The sequence below is a fragment of the Acomys minous genome (genome assembly GCF_964271855.1).
Source record: "Acomys minous genome assembly, chromosome: 10".
Taxonomy (NCBI): Eukaryota; Metazoa; Chordata; class Mammalia; order Rodentia; family Muridae; genus Acomys; species Acomys minous.
The window spans coordinates 93,589,329-93,607,840 of record NC_140491.1 but is presented as its reverse complement, the minus strand read 5'-3'; the positions used below and the strand labels follow the sequence as shown (position 1 = coordinate 93,607,840).

The following is an 18,512-nucleotide window of genomic DNA, read 5'->3' as shown; positions in this document are numbered from 1 at the left end:
GTCAGAGGGCTGTGCACTTCGCTTCCTCCCTCCTTCAAGGCCACCGAGCCATGTGCAGGTGGCATTAGTCTTTGTCCACAATGTCTCTGCACAGGCCCCTGCAGCGGCAGGCCAGCAATGGCAATTTGGAGTATGGTGCTGATCTTGCCTACAGCTCCTACTCCGCACTCACAGGCCCACTCACGATAGAGGACAACCGAAGGATTCAGGTGCTGGCAGACACCGTGGCTACTCTGCCTCGGGGACGAAAGCAGGTAGGGTCATTTATGCTTGTCTGACTACAACTGTCTTGCTCCCCTGTGTCTCCCTGACTTTTTTGAGTCACGCAGCCTCACTCCCCACCCCTAATAGCCATTTTGGTTCTTATTCAAAAGAGAATTCTTTCCTCCCTCCGACCCCCTCCAGGGCAACCTCTGTCTACTAAGCCAATCCACTTAGAAGTTAATGTTTGAGAGTACATATGAGGAAGGAGGTGACATGCCCACAAACAAGTGTAGCAGTTGAGAGATGGAAAAACAGTCACTTTTCTTTTTTCTATAGTAAGACTTACATTTTTTTTTCATTTAAAAATGTGCTCCAGTAAAATGAAAGTTGTTGAGCTCAAGAAACACAACTGGCACCATCGCTCTTTCTCCCTTTGTGCCTCTGTTGATTCTTTGCCTTTTAGTTGTACCTCCAGGCAACTACTCCTATCAGTTGACAGTCAAGAGAAGATTTCTCCTTGAATACAAAGTCTGTCAACTAAATAAATTCTTTAGCCCCAGAACACAGATACAACCTGGGTCTCCTGGGAGGTAACATTTTTTTACCGGGAGGTAAATGTTGCCTAGAAACGTCTGGCTAGCTTACTAAACAGCTGTGACACCTAGAGCAAGTTGCTAGCCTCCTTTTCCTTATGTCCTTTATATTAGACTAAATTCCACTCATTTGATTAGGTAACACCACAACCTCCCTCCTTAAACCCCATGCTCCTTAAGTAAGAAAATGTGCAGGGGCGGTCAGTACTCAGAAAAGGCTGTTTGAAAATTTTTATTGCATAAAATTTCTTTAGAGATGAAAACTACGTCTATGTGATTGTGTTGTGAATTTTTGCTCTTTAAATTTTAAGACATAAAAACTAACTAACTAACTATATATATATGATCATACGACTTCCTCCAAGGTCCAAACTATGTATTTGAATTTGTATACAGCTATTGCGCACAGGATATTTAGAATTGTCTGAGAGCAAGGCTCTGTGGTCTGCGATCTTGTGTGTATTTTGTTCTCCTCTGAACGCCTCTACCTTCAGCATTACAGAGTTCCAGCTTGGAGGAGAGGCAGGATCTCCCTTCAGTGATAGGGGGCACTGATTCCTCCATAGGGATGAAGATGATGACATCATTTACCAAGATTTAATTATCATTCTCGATCCAAAGTCCTTTCGTGATACAAAGTTTGATGAACATCTGTATCGGTTTATAAATGGGTAACACAGGAAACACCACCATCTTTATTCAGATTTCAGAGAGAGAACAGTCCATTTCTCTATTTGTTACAAAGCTGCTAAACTAAAGTCTGTTCATTTGTTAGTCTAGGAGTCACTCGTTGGATGCATTACTTCCCAGGAAAGGAACTTGTTAAGCTTTGCGTCAAGGAGGGATCCTTCCACATTCCCTTTTCAGCTCAGGCATTATATTGTGCTGGACGCCTGCAGGGGGAAAACCATCACACCATCAAACTAGCTATATCAACCATGAGGATGTGTTTGCTTCCTGGAGAAAGATTTCCATTACGGGACAGAAGGAACCACTGTTCTACAGCATATATGTAACATGTCTCTGAAAACCATTCCTAAGCAAGGAAATCCTGCAAGTGGGGGTGCAGAGTTCGGTGTGATAGGAAGATCCAGCGTGCCTGTGAGAAGTCAGAGCAGAGACAAGCATGTGGGCCCAGTTCCTTGAGAAAATAGTACAGTTTGCTATTGCTATCCACAGAGCACTGATTCCAAAAACCACCATCCATGAAAACCAAAGACCAGAGATGTATATCCGGAGTCTCGGACATAAAGTAGCAGTATATTTGCATATAAACTACTGAGATCAGGTCTGATATCTAAGACAATATCATTGTCATTGGGTATGCAAAAAGCTGTCACACTGTATTGTGTAGAGATCAAGGGCAGAAAAAAACGTGTACATGTTCAGTACAGATGGAAGACATTTTGTTTCTGTGGAGCATTGCATCAGCAGCTGGTTGAATGAATGGATGTCCAGAGTAGACTACCATTTGAATGGTACCCAGAGCCAACAAATAGGTGTGAGATGTTCTGGACTTTAGGAACTTCATTATAGAGATGTGGCAGGTTGGTGGAGTAGTTAGAGAAAGGAAATGGAACAACAGAGAGAAAGGGTAAAGCTGTAGTGTCCAGTGGCACTGAAGACCAAAGAAGCACGGCTGGCTTTTCAGCCTGGGTTGAGTTAGTATGAATTTGAACAGGACAATAAGGAGGCTTGGCTGGGTTAAAGGGAACAATTAAGGGATTGATGCATAAAAACTGTGTGAGCACACAGACTTTCTATACTATTAACTTATGTATGTGCTTTCTCTGTTTTTTTTCTTTCTCCTCTCATATTCTTTAACACACTGTCCTTAAAGCTTTTTCTTTTTTTTAATATTTTTTATTGATTTGTTCATATTACATCTTGATTGTTAGCCCTTTCCCTGTTTCCTCCCATTCTTCCCTCCCTCCCACTTCCCCCCTTCTCCCTTCGCCTATGTCTGTGATTGAGGGAGACCTCCTCCCCCTATATATGCTCTTAGAATATCGAGTCTCTTCTTGGTAACTTGCTATCCTTCCTCTGAGTGCCGCCAGACCTCCCCATCCAGGGGACGTGGTCAGAAAAGAGGCACCAGAGTTCATGTGAGAGCCAGATCTCACTCTCCACTCAACGGTAGAGAATATCCTGTTCATTGGCTAGGTCTTGGTAGGGGTTCGAAGTTTACTGCCTATATTCTCCTTGGCTAGTGCCTTAGTTTGAGGAGGACCCCAGGACCCAGATCTGCCTGTCATAGAGGAATATCAAATGGCTGAGAAATACTTAAAGAAATGCTCGTCCTAGTTAGTCATCAGAGAAATGCAAATCAAAACGACACTGAGATTCCATCTTACACCCATCAGAATGGCTAAGATCAAAAACTCAAATGACACCACATGTTGGCGAGGACGTGGAGAGAGAGGAACACTCCTTCATTGCTGGAGGGAATGCAAACTAGTACAACCATTTTGGAAAGCTATCTGGCATTTTCTCAGAAAAATGGGAATAGAGTTTCCTCAAGACCCAGCTATCCCACTCCTTGGAATATACCCAGAAAATGCCCTAACACACAACAGGGACATATGCTCAACCATGTTCATATCTGCTTTATACATAATAGCCAGAACATGGAAAAAGCCTAAGTGTCCCTCAGTAGAAGAATGGACTAACAAACTGTGGTACATTTACACTATGGAGTACTACTCAGTTATTAAAAACAAGGAATTCCTGAAATTTGTGGACAAATGGATTGATCTAGAAATTATCATAATGAGTGAGTTCACCCAGAAGCAAAAAGAGACAAATGGTATATACTCACTTATATCAAAACACTAGTCCAAGGGGTACGTCCCATGAAAAACTTTACTTACCAAGAAAGTGGGTCAGAGGAGAGGACATCCTATTGAGACTTTAGGCGAGAGCAGCATGAAAGAATGGGGAAATAGTAGGACCCACAGGGTCCTGGAAACCTAAAGCTTTTTCTTACTTTTATATTTCCTTAGGGGGGAAAAAAACAAAGACAAAATTAACCCAAACTTTTTAAGCATGGGCTCAAGGTCCTCCATAATCACTGTCAGTGAAAGTTCCTGAGGGTACGTGCTAAGGCTTTATAGTGTTCTATGGGATATTTTCTTCCTATTAATTATTTTCCTAGAAAAACAAACAAACAACAACATCAAAAAAAAAAAAAAGAAAGAAAAAGAAAACCACCCTCTCTGGCAGTGTCTGAATGGTCTGCAGCAGGATCCCTCTGAGGCAATTGTGGTAGCAGGTGTTCCTCTGTCTGCTGTTATTTTCAACACTTTGAGGGCTGACGTCAACATTCACACTTCTTGTTATTGGGGCTTTGGTTTCTGCAAAGCTATATCTGGCTAGCTTGTAGCTTCAGCCTTAATCTTCAGAATCCACTGGTTGTTTGCACTCAGAATTTTTTTTTAAAATAGCTTTCTGTGTGTGTGCATATTATTTCAGTACCTGCACGGGGAGGAAGTGCCAGACACCAGTAATGTTTCTAAATTTGAACATAGCTTTTTGGGGAGCAAAGTCCCTGCAATATAAACTCCTGAGGGAGGGTGATGGAAGGGAAGAGAGGGCTGAGAAGCATGCTATGCCCCAGAGGTAAACATTATGCCTGACTGCCACCCTCACAAGGCTGTAATGGTGGCAGCTCTTGCCTAGGGCTGCAGTAAGAAATAGGAATCTAGCATACAGGTATGAAGTATGTAAATTAGACCCTAGCAGACTGTCCTTGTCTGATATTCTTTTAGCAATCAAATTATTCCTAAATAGGAAGCTTCTAGAGGACTGGCTTCACGTACAATTTCCGGTAGGGATGGTGCTAAATGCTTGCAATGGGTAGTTCTGCCCACAGGGACTTTCTTTGTGCTTCTGCCAGTGCCTCATAAGGCAGCATCAATCCTGCAGTGTGGTGCTTGGGTTAATACCCAACCATTCTTTTTTCAAAGAGGTGTTGTACTGTAGGCAGACCTTCCTGGAAGCTGGAATGTCCTATTCACCTCTCAGATGGAATTAATGTTACGGCATTGACTTTAGTTTCATTATTCTGTTGTGTCTTTGGATAGCTTGATTAGTCTTTCTCTCTTAATGGTCTGACTTTCAAAAGTGGGGGAGAGCTGCATTCATGAAGCAGTTCGGGACAAAAGTGAGATAGACAGAGAATTGGAAAGAGCCAAGGACATAATTTGAAACAAATTACTTAAAAAAAATAAAAGCTCACTTCTGAATCCCTCCCCTCTCTTTACACATCCACAGCTTTTGCAGGAAATGAGTACCCAGAGTCAGGCCAAGAGTCTTAACAGTCTGACTTAGGAACAAAAGTGGCTTCAGTGTTGGTCTCTGAGCTGCTCTAGGTGGAGTCACCATCAAGCTATGTTTCCGACTTCCTCTTTGCTTTGCACACTGACAGCTGCTGTTTTTGGTCTTGATTTTGCACTAAAGAGAGACCTGTGAATCACTGCATAGCAAGAGACACTGCGTGTGGAATATTAATGCCTTGTCTTGTAAGACATCTCTCTGGAAGTAGAAAAGACTCCCTAAGATCAGTCCCAGGCATCACTATGCACGTGGCTAGTGAGACGCTAAGGAGCCTGGTCTACTGTAGTCAGAGCCAAAAGTGTAGCTTTCAAGCCTGCCAAATCGCTAAACCTAGACTTCTCATATTAGATAATGTGTAATAAAAGACAGCTGTTGCCAGCATATGCTGTGAATTGCACACCAGTTCTCCATTCATGAGTTTTGTTGTTGTTGTTGGGCCATCACTCCAACTCAGAAAGACTCTGGCTGGGGGAGGGCAGTCTGGGACACACTTACTCCGTGTCTACATCTTTAAATAGGGCTGGTGCATGCTGGGGAAAGGGGTACAAGGAAAACTTGACTCAGAAGAGTCTTGATAAAGCCTTGGGTGCACTCCAAGTCACACAGGCAGTTTAGCATGTGAGCAAGGCAGAACCTTGAGAGTTTCTTTTTATGTCACTCCTCAGGACAGCTCAGATCAAAACCGAGAAGACATTGTGTCAAGGTGGGGCTGGCCCCATCAGAGAGTCTGTTGGTAGCTAATGTATTTCAATCACTTTTTTTTTTGTTGTTGTTGTTCATTTGTATGTTTTGTGCTGAAAATAGCCTCTCTACCAATCCAGAACGGAAGCTAATTTGTGATCTGGTTTGACCTGAGCTTTTTGTGTCAGTAATAATCCAAACAGATCAGCCCAGGCATGCTCCCCCATGGCATTCGTAGTCACTTTTAGCCAGTGAGCTACACAGGACTGTTAAGGGGAGGGAGGCAAGGGGCATCTTCTTCTGTATAGGCAACTCTGATCTGTTTGGTGGCCCTAAAAGATTTTAGAGTTGAATGTACCCAAAATCACCCATCACTTAAAGGGCATGCTGAGGAGGAAATCTAGAGGCTCCTATCAATTCCATGAATATAAAGTGAGGAGAAGAAGAGTATTTAACAGTATGGTAGCAGGACATTTTATTAATTCTTGCCAACATTTGTTTATTTAGCACTTTACTTTTTTCCCCCTAGCTCTCTTTCTAGACTGTTGGATTTTTGAGCACTTTCCCCCTTCCTTTTGCTTTGAAAATCCTTCTATATGTTTGGGATTTTCATTGTTATCCTTTAAAAGTTACCTTTCAATTTTTCCTATGAGCATTTAAATTAACGAAGGGCAAAGTTAAAGAAGCTCTTAGCACGTCCGTCTGAATGCGAATATTGTACCGGGGGTCTCTGTACATCATTTAGTTGTGGATGGCATAGTTCTGTCTGTCTTACTATTTTTAAAGTCATAATCTACTATGGTCCCCATGTGAAGCCCTGGAGTAGAAAGTAAAACCAGTGTATTTCCCCAGAGTCCCAAAGCAGATCCTTAGCGGCAGAGGTAAAACATTTGATCAAACATGCTCTTCATATAAATGTACATATATTGACGCATATAAACCTCTACGAGAGTGATAATATGAATGATATGGCAAGTCATAATAGTGAGAACAATATTTTTAAAAACAAGGCCCTTAATTGTGATTATAGTTAACAGAATTAAATAAAGCTGAACTAAGTACTTGACAATCTGAATTAAGGGTGAAATACAAGGAAATAGGCATAATGAAAATAGATCAAGCAAATATGAACACACTAGGGTGAGATGGACAGTGCTTGTGAATATCATCTTTCTTACTCCTCTTTCACAGGGATGCAGCATTCTCACTGAACTGAAAAGTTCACATCTTTGCTAATCTCTCTCTGTGTCTCTCTGTCTTTCTCTCTCTGCCTCTGTCTGTCTGTCTCTGTCTCTGTCTCTGTCTCTGTCTCTGTCTCTGTCTCTGTCTCTGTCTCTGTCTCTGTCTCTCTCTCTCTCTCTCTCTCTCTCTCTCTTTGTGTGTGTGTGTGTGTGTGTGTTTCATGTACATTAAATACTTTAAGCAGAAAATCAGATTATGACAAACTATTCAGATTGCTGTAGATATCTCATAATTAGTCCTCATAAATCAAAAGTAGAGACTTATTACAGCCTACAGGCTTATTTTGGGTCTGGGCCCTCCTGTTTGAGAGTCCAGATACAACTGACAAAAGAAGACAATGCAATCGTTGCACATAAAATTTGTGGGGTAACTTCATCTCTTCATTTTATATAGTGATGGCGCATGAATTCTTAACACTGAGGCATTCCAGAAAAGTTGTGGAATTGTTGGCATTTGGTACCTGGAAGTTTAAATAATGCAGGTTTCTATGGAACTTTTCCTGTATGCATTAGTTTCTCCTATGCATTTTCTATGTGCTTTTTTATTCCTCACATTATTTTTACTTATCTATACCAAGTACTTTGATCAACTATTTTATTTATTTGCTTATGAGTGACAACTACAGTTAAACATCATGGCTTATTGCCTGGAAAAATGCCTCATAATTAAAAGCATAATTGCTCCTCTTGTAAAAAAAAAACGTGGGTTCAATTTTCAGTACCCTCGTGGAAGCTCACAACAGGCAGCCCTTAATTCTGGTTCCAAGCATCTGTTGACCCCTCTGACCTACATAAGGCACTAGACACACACACACACACAGATACACACACAGACACACACACACACACACACAGATACACACACAGACACACACACACACAGACACACACACACACACAGATACACACACACAGACACACACACACACACACACACAGACACACACACACAGACACACACATCACAAACATATCTTATTTATATATAAAAATATATAATAAGAATATATACTCATATATAAATCTATTCTTACTATATATATATAAGAAAAATAGCAAAACTCTAAAAATTATCATGACCTAATTAGGAGCAAAGAGTTATGTTTTGAGCCCTTGGAACAATATTTAAGAAAGCTTAATTAAAAATTAGCATCCATTAAATATTTCTTAAACAAATGAAACCAAACCTACAACAATGTGAAAAATGACCTCAGTCCCCTACATCTAAGGTCTCCTTTTTGCTTACTCCATCTCTTCATAAGAGTCTTTTTCTGTCCCAGAAGCTTATGAGCATATGACTTTTCCCAAAATGTGCAGAGGAGTAATGTAATGTTATTTATAGCATTATGAGGTTTCTTTTCTTTCTTGGCAGGAGATCTCACTATATTCTTCCAAAACTATTGTGAAAATAAATCATAATCAGAATTGAGGTTTTGAGTCCCTTCCTCAATTTTCTGAATCTATTTCATATTTTCTATCCTCATTATTTGTGTGTGGTGTTTGTGGTGATGGTGGAGACTGGGTATGTGTGGGCATTGTCTATGTGCATTTAATGCTGTGCTTACAATGCTGTGCATGCAGAAATCAGAGGATGAATTGCAGGAGTTGGATCTATCCTCCCACCAAGCAAACCTAGGAGGTGAGCATCTTTAGCCACTCAGCCATCTTGCCAGCACTTTGAGACATATTTCTCTATGTAAGCTCATTCTTTAAAGACTTTCTTATCCTGATAAAAAGAGTAATACAGTGAACTGTTATAATAAACATAAGCATTTATCTGCATCTACAGAAAATATGGATGGTCTGGCTCCCATGCTATTCTATAGGTAGGTGTTTCAGCATGGTTGTAAATTGCTGTGGCTCATTATGAGAGGGTGACATAAATGCAAGGTAGACACAAAGCCATCTCTGGAAGCTTGCAGTTCTGCTACATGGCGTGGACATTCTCCCTGCACAGAAGCTTACTATCTGAGCTTCTCCTCGTCATCTCCACACGATGTCTGGGTGTCCCTGATCTCCCAGACTCTCCTTTGCTGTTAAGAGAGAATGGACATTACTAATCTCATCTAACAAGGTTTCCAGGATGATGATAATGAACAAAGCCCTTTGTGATCCAGAGTGGTTGTAGACATGACCTTGCAATAATTCAATACTCTTTATATTTTTTAGCTTGCTTTGGCCAGATCAAGTTCCCTAGGCGACTTTTCCTGGTCTCAAAGGTAAAAAGATTCATTGTCTTTTCTTCTTTTCTTTTTTTCCTCCTTTCTTTCTCTGTCTGTCTATCTGTCTGTCTGCCTGCCGGCCTACCTGTCTGTCAGTCTCTGCCCAAGATGTTTAGGAACATCAATACTACACACACACACACACACACACACACACACACACACGCACGCGCGCGCGCGTGAACATACAGACACACACATACTCACATACCTCTAAACCATACAGCAATTACAGAAATGAAAGCTAGTTTTCATTGTAACAGTCATCATAATGCTAAATCTGTGTCAAATTTGATACTCTGGTATTTAAGTGCCTTATTTATTTTTTCTTACAGAAAGCTTGTTACTGTGGAAAAGCAGGACAATGGAGCGTTTGGATTTGAAATTCAGGTGGGCAGTTTTTAAACATTCTAGATTTCCAAGGAAGTAACAGGCATTAGTTACATCATGATATTTGCAAAGAGCAATGAGAACGATGATGGGGACAGGATTTATTTAGTGGGTGACTCTTTTTCAGTGTGTTGAGTGCTATTGGGGAGAAAGCATTGACACTTACATTCCTTAGAGATGCACCTCACTCCCTGTGATGGGGGCTCTTAAGGGGTCTTCCTTAAGGACAAGGCCAAACAGAGATGCTTGATACTTCACAAGCTTAAGTAAGAAAGCAAAAGACATTTATTTACAGACCTTTATTTTCATATAATCATATTCTGTACTGTATGTAAATCAGATTCTAAATACTTGAGCTGGACATGGTGTATGTATATCAGCTTCTAAATACTTGTGTTGAGCATGGTGATTCAAAGCTTTAAACCCTGCCCTTGGGAGGCAGAGGCGGGAAGTTCCAGGCTATCCAGGACTACATTGTAAGACCCTGTTTCAAAAAGTAAAAATGAAAATAAATAGAAATATTTGCCAGATGGTATACTTGTGTATATATAATCCATACACATTACAAAGGAGGCCAAACATTTCCTATTGGGTACAATGAGAAATTTCTACCTGCCCCCACCACCCAGATACTAACACGTTATTGCTTGAAAAGCCTTTGGTGGAATATTCTACCCGTAGTCATAAGTTTCAATGTGGCTGCCCAAGAATTTCCTTTCTTCCTTGTTGCTTGTCTTTTCATGATTATATTTGTGAAGACGGAGAAAGGGGTCAAGTGGACTGTAGTCTAACTGAGTGCAGCAACTTAAGTCTTGTTTCTCCACATCATTTCTACATTTCTTTTCCATGTGCTTTGCATAATCACACTCTTATGCTAGATGCTAACTCCAGTGAGTGCTGCTTTCAGATAACATTGGTGTGATGTCAGCCCCATAAAAAATAAACTTGGTGTATAATTTAAGATCAGAATCAGGAGGCTACTACATTAAACATGTTTTACAAGTAAAGAAACAACATGAGATGAACAAAAAGTCCTGGGAGAAGGGGGGTGGTGTCTCTGTTTTCTGAACTCCCCTACTTTAAAATTTAGTGAAATCTACAATTTACCATAAAATCATTGAGACATAATATTCTACAGAAATGGGTTAAATCTATCAGATTTTAGAAGTATGGCCCCCGTGCTTAGGAGCTCATTGAGAGCTGATGGTTTCACCTCACACGTTATCTCAGAAGTCAAAGGGCTTACAAGGGTGCTCTTGACGCCTTTCTTAGCCAATAGAAGCACAGGGATGAGAGATGTGGGTGGGAGATGGGGGTCATATTATTTGACCAAGTACTCTTTTCTGTGCCTTCATGGCTTCTGGTTTTCCCTGTCTGTCTCTAATCCCAAAATTTACAGCTGTTATGCAATGCGCATTTGCCAGCTCCATAAATCCAAGTGCCTTTCCTGCTTGGTGTTCACTTTGATAGCTGGGGGTTGAAGGTGGGTCTCCCCGTTGGTGAGGACTTCTAAAATGTGTTTCAGTTTGATCTTTGGCTCCTGCAGCATCTGAGCTAGAAGGGCTTCCATTTCTAGAAGGAGCAGCACCATGGTGTGGTCAGAGGCAGGACACTTGCCAGAAGGTTTCTGATACAGCTAAACTTGTGTTATAGGCCACTTAAAGCTCCTCTATTTTTCAAATGGAAGGTTGTAAACACATTACAGTTGAGTGGGCATCTCTGTATTTAACAGAAGCAAGTGGCTAGCTCTAGAAGTGCTCTGATGTGGCTGAATGTACTGTCCCAGGCATGGATTGCTCTAGAAGAAAGCAGCACTCTGTCTGATGTGGCTTAGTTCTTAGAACTCAGATCTTTAAAGGACAACTCAAAACATTGATTTTGCTCTAGATGGAACTCAGCCCCACAGCTCAAATGTACTAAAACAGAAAGCATGTGTGTTTGCAGTTCCGGGAGTGCTATAGGTAGCAAATGTTTCCTTAGTGTTTCTATATATTTTGAAGTAAAAACTAAAAACATCAGCAACAAAACCCAGCATCACTGAACTATTTGTGTTCAACTGAGACATCTGGGGAGCATGTTTCCTTTTTTTTATTTACTTGGATGACTGATGAACTGGTGAGAATTCAGAGCAAGAGGGGGTCTGTGTAGTCAGGAATGAAATTGGTCGAGTCAATTAGATCCCTGTATGTTCCAGGCCAGCCTGGTCTACAATGCGAGTCCAGGACAGCCAAGGCTACACAGAGAAACCCTGTTTCAAAAAGCAAAACATAACAAAACAAAAGAAGAATCCTTCAAACAAACACAGGACACATTGTCCTTATTTGCAGAACTCTGATCCAATATAATCACTGTTGGCCCATTTCCTTGCTGGATATTTTGTATCTCATAGCCTGTCCCAATGCCTGCTTTAGCCTGAGAGACCTGCAAGGATCTTTTCAATGTACTTGACTACCACTGTTTCATCCCATTGAGAAATAGGAAACTTAAGGTTTTTTCTTAATAAATACCTAATGATAACACTAGGTGCTCTCTTAGGCTTGAAAACAGATCACTTTGAGCCACTTACATTCCACTTTCTTTTTCATGCCAGGCTATTTTCTTTTTTTAATGAATGGAATTAACTGTCAATTATCTGGTGGAATTCCAAAATTGGTACCTTCATTTCAGTGTATAGCTTTCCAAATTGTGTTTTGTACTTACCTATTATGCCACTCAATGCTGTTGGCAGGATTTTATGTTTTGGCAGATATTTGTTGACTTTTTAAAAAAAAGTTACTATGTATCTACTTATATTTATAGACTTACAGGCTCCAGAACCAGAACATCTGCTCCTCCGGTGTGTGCACAATGATCTGCAAAGTGCAGGAAGACAGCCCCGCTCACTGCGCTGGCCTGCAAGCTGGTAATGTCACTCTGCTCATGCTAGAAGACGCCATTTACATAGCAAGGAACCTTTGATAGTGAAGGGTGGGAAGCAGTTGTTGCTTTGAACTTTCTTGAGTGACACTATGGTTTGGATACTTGCTTGTTTGGCTTCATTTCCTTGTCAGAAGGGTTTGTTTAACTAACTAATAAAACACTCATTTTCCTTCGTATCTCCCAGGTGACATCCTGGCAAATATCAATGGTGTGAGCACAGAAGGATTTACCCACAAACAAGTGGTTGACCTGATCCGATCCTCGGGAAATCTGCTAACGTAAATATCCACTCTGGTGCTGTGGGGTTTCAGAGATGCTTTGGTGATTTGCCTGATGAATGAATGAATGGACTATTTGTCTGTGGCTAACCAGAAGGAAGGCAGGATACACAGCTCTGGATTGGGTGCAGACGTTTTCATGGGCTTCTTTTGTTTGTCAAAGTTTTGTGAGTCATGGGTATATTCTTAACATCTGAAGTCAGGGGATGACAGTAGAAAAATGTCTTTGTGGAAGGGAAAGCATTTAAAATCTTCTTCAATAAAATTGACGCACATATCTTTGAACCAAAAGAAACTGGTTCTGTTTCCACAATGCATGTAATCTTTCAGCATTTTTTCTCTTTCATATGCCCCAAGCCTCTTGTTTTTCTGTTACTGTTTCATAAGGAATAATGAAAATAAGTATCCTCAGTTTTCTCCACCTTTGAACATAAGTAGTTGAATATTAATAATGTTCAAATTATCAGAAAGACACTGGTCTTCCCAGCTACTCAATGGGTTTAGTCTTTGACCTTCATCTTAACAATCTTAAGGAGATACAGTTACAAAGACACCCATTGTCATCCACAAAGTCATAACTGTCTACGAAAATGGAAAGCATTGCACTTGCCTTCATTTGTGTCCCAAGGACCCAATAAGACTTAATAATCAGTTACAAGGGAGTTAATTATTACATGAAATTCATAGATACTCAATAAATATTATGTTTCTATTTCTGTGTGTTCTGCGGAGGCAAAACCAAACACAGTTGAACTCTAAACGTTATAGAAGGTTTCTAAGAAAAGCCTGACATTTTTTTTTATTACAGTTATTGAAAACTAGCATAAGAAAGGTAGGATAATGTGACAGGGCAGTACACTGAGTAAGACGGTGGCCAGGTGAACTTAGCCTGTCAAAATGTTCCACTCTGAGGAAGTATAGTTGGAACTGAGACTAAACAGCGGGAAGAAGTAGGCTATGAACTCCTGGTAGGAACGTGTAGGTAAAGAAAGATGTCTTTGAGCCCTAGAAGTGGATTTGGCATATCCTGAGGACAAAGTGAACTTGGTATCTGGTGGATTAAAGAGACTAGATGAGTGATGAGGTCATAGTTGGCCAAGCATCAGATCATGAGATGCTTTGTTCTGCCAGGGTATTTAGATTTTATTCTGAATTAGGTGGTTTCAACATTACCTAATTCATTTTTCTTCACAGCCTCTTGTCAGTCCAGGTTTATTCTTTTATGAAGATGAAGTGCCTGGGGGTAAAAAAGGTTTAGTTGTGTTCACTGGAGAAGTGAGTGACAGTGGGATCCAGTCTGCAGAAGATGTCAGTATAGGCTCTTTCTAGTTATAGTGGTCCATTGTGAGCTGCTGGTAGAATCCATCAGATTCTTCACTAATATTTCAAAAGAAGTTTTGGGTGGGTCTGTCGAGGTGGTTTTAAGAGATGACCGATGATGGTAGAACTTAAGCCAGCCCTTAGAGTTTTAGTTCTTAGGGGTCAAAGTTTGTCTCAAAGAAACCTAGAACCATACAGAACCCAAGAGAAAATATTATTGGTCAAAGTCAGAAAAATAGGTCCCATGTAGACAAAGCCAAAAGACCACAGGTAAATAAGGATAGAGATAGTTCTTATAAAGCCACAGATGGGTTAAATGTGCGACACCGTGAACAAACACTGAAGGAAGGGCCCATCTCTACTGCTGGGTACATTCACCAGTGCTTAGATATGTTAGAACATTAAAAGTCTTATGAGACTTCACAGTGATTCTGTTGTCCAAAGAAACAGACATTGTCTCAATCAGAAATCAGATGCATTTGTTGGACGATCGATCATCTTATTATGGTGGGAAGAATAGAGAAAAGATGGTTTCACATTTAGTGCTCTTACCATATCTTTAAATTTTTCTCACACTTTCATGAACATAACTACAATTTAATTGTCAAAAAGAATTAGAACAAATGCTATAACATGCTTAAGAGTGTGATTCAAAGGTGAAGCTAGCTATCACACTCAGGCAGAGGGTTTGTAGTCAAAGCAATAGTCAAAACAAACCAACTCCAGAGAGAACAAGACTATTTTTAGAAAATCTCTGATAGAGGAATAAAAGAACATTGTTAAACTGATAATTTTAGGTAGCCATTTGTAAACTAAAGGTTTTGAGATGAAATAGCCATACACAGTTGCAGAAATTTTTCCATTTCAAGAAATAGCACATTGACTCCACTGGTGTAGCAGTCCCAAGTACCGTTTTTTGTTGACATACCATCTGGCTCACAGTAGACGCTCAATGAATATTCACCAAGTGAATGAGATTACTCAGGCTGTCCAGGAAAGAATAGATTCTGGTGGAGACAACCATCATTAGCATATAGAGCCTTCTAGAATATTAGCTAAGGTTTGTAAATTAGCCAGGATCTTTCCCTCCACTCTTTGTCGGGCAAATTTTCATCCCCTTTTCTTTCCCCCACTGTTGTTGAGAAATTTGGCTTAGGTACAGACACTCAAGTATCCACACTCCATAGTCAAGAGCCTTAGAAAGTCATGTTGTATTTCTATATAGTCTGCTCTCCACATCCAGTACTTCGTCAGAATGGGTACCTCTTTGAAGATCCCTGCTTGAAGATAGCTCTGTTATTTATGATCATCTTTCCCTTCTCTTCAAACAGGATAGAGACTCTTAATGGAACAATGATTCACAGAAGAGCAGAGCTTGAAGCAAAGCTGCATGCTTTAAAGGTAATTTGATTTAACACAGCACATCATTTTTCATCCTTGAATGTGTGAGTAGCAGGATAATGAAGCATCTGAGGAACTGAGGTAGCCCTTGAAGGGGAAATGTCAGGATGCATCTAAACTACTGACTCGTCAAGGGCCACACAATTACTCCTGCAAGAGTATCTAAGACAGTAAATATGTGTAAATCACCCTCTTCCTTCCTCATTCAGAGTCTATGAGGCTCAGAAAGTCAGCGGGAAGGCGTATTACCTGAAGAACTATTCACAGATGCACCTGTGATCACGTTTGATTTACATTTAGTTTAAGGAGGGGGAAAAGGAGTAAGAGTTAGTGTTGAGTGCTGCAGAGTGCTAGTGCACCCACCACCTTTGCATTCCCAGGGTCCTTTTCTGCTTCCTTTCCTCCTGTGCTCTTCTGAAAACGAACTCTCTACTACTAAACCCGTGGCCATCCTCAAATCTGCTTCCACTGACATTATCAGCTTGAAAGGAAAGAAAAAGGTCACAAGTGACAATGCCTAGCACAGGAAGCTCTGTGTAAATTCCCTGGAATGGTGCTTTGAAGGTTTTGAAGTTTTCAGTTCTCTAGGTTGGTGAGCCTTCCAGGCTCTGAACTATAGACACTCAGTGAGCAAGTGGAGGATGCTCTGAGTCCTCCTAGGTCCTGGCTGACCACCTCATCTCGGTACTCCCCCTGCCAGCCTACTCAGAGATGGCTTGGTTACTGGCAAGGTACTTACTTGTACTTTGTAAGTCTGAATTCATTAGCTTTTCTCAGGAAGTACACTTATTAATTACTGATTTCAAGAGGGCAGTTCACTGTAATTGTGTTTTATCTTGAACTTTTCCTTTCGATCATGTTCAGTCACCAGCAAGTCACCACTCTTGCCATAGTGTCCATCCCCACTAATTTTTAAATCTACTTTAAATAAAATCATTGAAGAATTCTCCCTGCTCAGATTTTGATAGGAATTAAAGTTTTTCATAAAATAAGTGAGATCAATTAAAGTCTGTGTGGTTTTCATTTGTCTCACTTTGAATATAAGTTTCCTATTTTACTCAGCACTTCATACACTCCAGAATAATTTCCTTCAAGCATTTTCAAAGGCATTCTCTAGCTTAAAAATGTTATTTCTTTTCATTTTAAGTTTTGTCTTTTTAGCTCAATTATTCAACTACTTTACTTTTCTTCTCTTATAGCATTGGCTACGATCGTCAGTATATTATAAATTACTTGACTTAAAGAACTGTTTCTAAAACTTGTATTACATTCTTATGAGATGTAATAAATGCTTTATAGTATATTTAGATTTATTAAAACTTCCAAAGATAATTTATTTTTGTAAATAGCAAATAATCTTAGTAAATATCATTTTCAAATGTTAATTTCTCAGATTTTTTTTTCAAAACTAGGACGATAAAAAATAGACTATTGGTTTTATGTTTTATTGCATGAAATAATTACATTTATAATTCATGGGATGAAGTGCTTACTTGAACAAAACATTATTTTATGCTCTTCAGCAATTTCTACCCTGAACATAATTTTAACAAAATTTCTGTAATTTTAACATACACACTTAACTAGTTTTAATTAACAATGTGCACACCTTTCAATGTCTATTCTCTTCTAGAATATAAGTAGGTTCTTAATATACTTTGGATGTCTACTTAAGAACTCATCTCCTTGACTCTTATTTACTTAAGAGCATTTCATCAGTTAAAACATACATAATATGAGACTATTATAAATAGTGTGAAATGAAAATATATCCTCATGTGTTCTACTGATGTGTTTGTATTGCTCCTTCAGTTTACTCTTACCTGTAGGTGTCTGTCATTCTGAATATTGTATTAAATGGTGGTCTTTCCAGAAAAGTCCTTGTATTACTTTACTATTTTTGAAAAACTGTTTTCTAGGTAATTGAAAGTATTTTTCATTAATGAGATCTAAATTTTGTTTCCTTAGCTCTGTGGAAACATTTGATATATTTGTTTGTAAAAGAGCTTATAAATGGTGATCAGCTGTCAATCATCCACATTAATTTTTTCCTAAATATTTAATGTTTTTTCTTTTTCATATTGAAATCTTTAATTTGTCTAGAAATACTCTTTGCATATACTATAAAGTACGGGGTAACTTGAATTTTTTTTCCATATGCACAGACAGCTTCCCAATATAATTTATTTTGTGTTTTGCTTTTTCTTCAACTGAATCACTGTGAAACATATTTTAAAACAGTGTTCATGTAAGTCCACACTTACTCACAGGTTCTCTAATATGGTCCACTGGTCAATTTGTTTTTTATCTCTAATTCAGTTACTAATAAATAGTGACACCTAATTGGACAATGTTCTTAGTCTGTTGATAATCTGGTCAAATAGTCAAGTTCCATGAGTAAATGCTAGAGGTTTGATTGATGTTTCATTTTATATAAATAAGTCAGGGCCAAGAGCATTAAATATTACATGGTATTTCATTTTCTTATTGCTAGGTCATCTTAACCATTTTACTCTTTTTCTTTGCATCTTTCTATAAAAATCTAAAAATTTTACACAGTTGGGTCATAAAGTTTTATGTTGTATTGCCCGTTATGGTTGTATTATAGTTTTTTATAAAAATAAATTTTACAGTTGGTATATAGATATATGTAAATTATTTCTATGCTGTTTTTAATAGTCAAACACTTTATTAAACCATACACTCTCCACTAAGTTGTTTGTATATTATCCGGTGTGCTCTACAAGGATAATACCTGGACAAAATGGATCTGGTTCTTTTCCTTTCCTGCTGTGATGCCTTGGGCTAGGATGTGCTTAAGATGAAGGAACAGTCCTGGGCATCCTTATCTTGGTCTTTAAGGGTGGTTCCTCCAGCTCCTTCACTTTGAGAATATGTTCTCTTTATAAACAGACTTCGAGTTCCAGA

The 18,512-nt window shown here is 39.4% G+C and overlaps 1 protein-coding gene across 4 annotated transcripts in view; it reads left to right on the top strand.

Annotated features, from left to right (window-relative positions):
- CYTIP (cytohesin 1 interacting protein) overlaps window positions 1–18,512 on the top strand; it is a 62,422-nt gene that overhangs the window by 34,145 nt on the left and 9,765 nt on the right. For 2 of the 4 annotated variants that reach the window (XM_084798167.1, XM_084798166.1), the window contains exons 3-7: window positions 9,224–9,273; window positions 9,612–9,666; window positions 12,466–12,568; window positions 12,770–12,863; window positions 15,515–15,584. In XM_084798167.1, coding sequence (XP_084654293.1) covers window positions 9,224–9,273; window positions 9,612–9,666; window positions 12,466–12,568; window positions 12,770–12,863; window positions 15,515–15,584 — 372 coding nt within the window. Of the gene's footprint in view, window positions 1–5; window positions 255–9,223; window positions 9,274–9,611; window positions 9,667–12,465; window positions 12,569–12,769; window positions 12,864–15,514; window positions 15,585–18,512 lie in introns of those variants that run through there. The other 2 variants (XM_084798164.1, XM_084798165.1) reach the window with 2 other exon arrangements.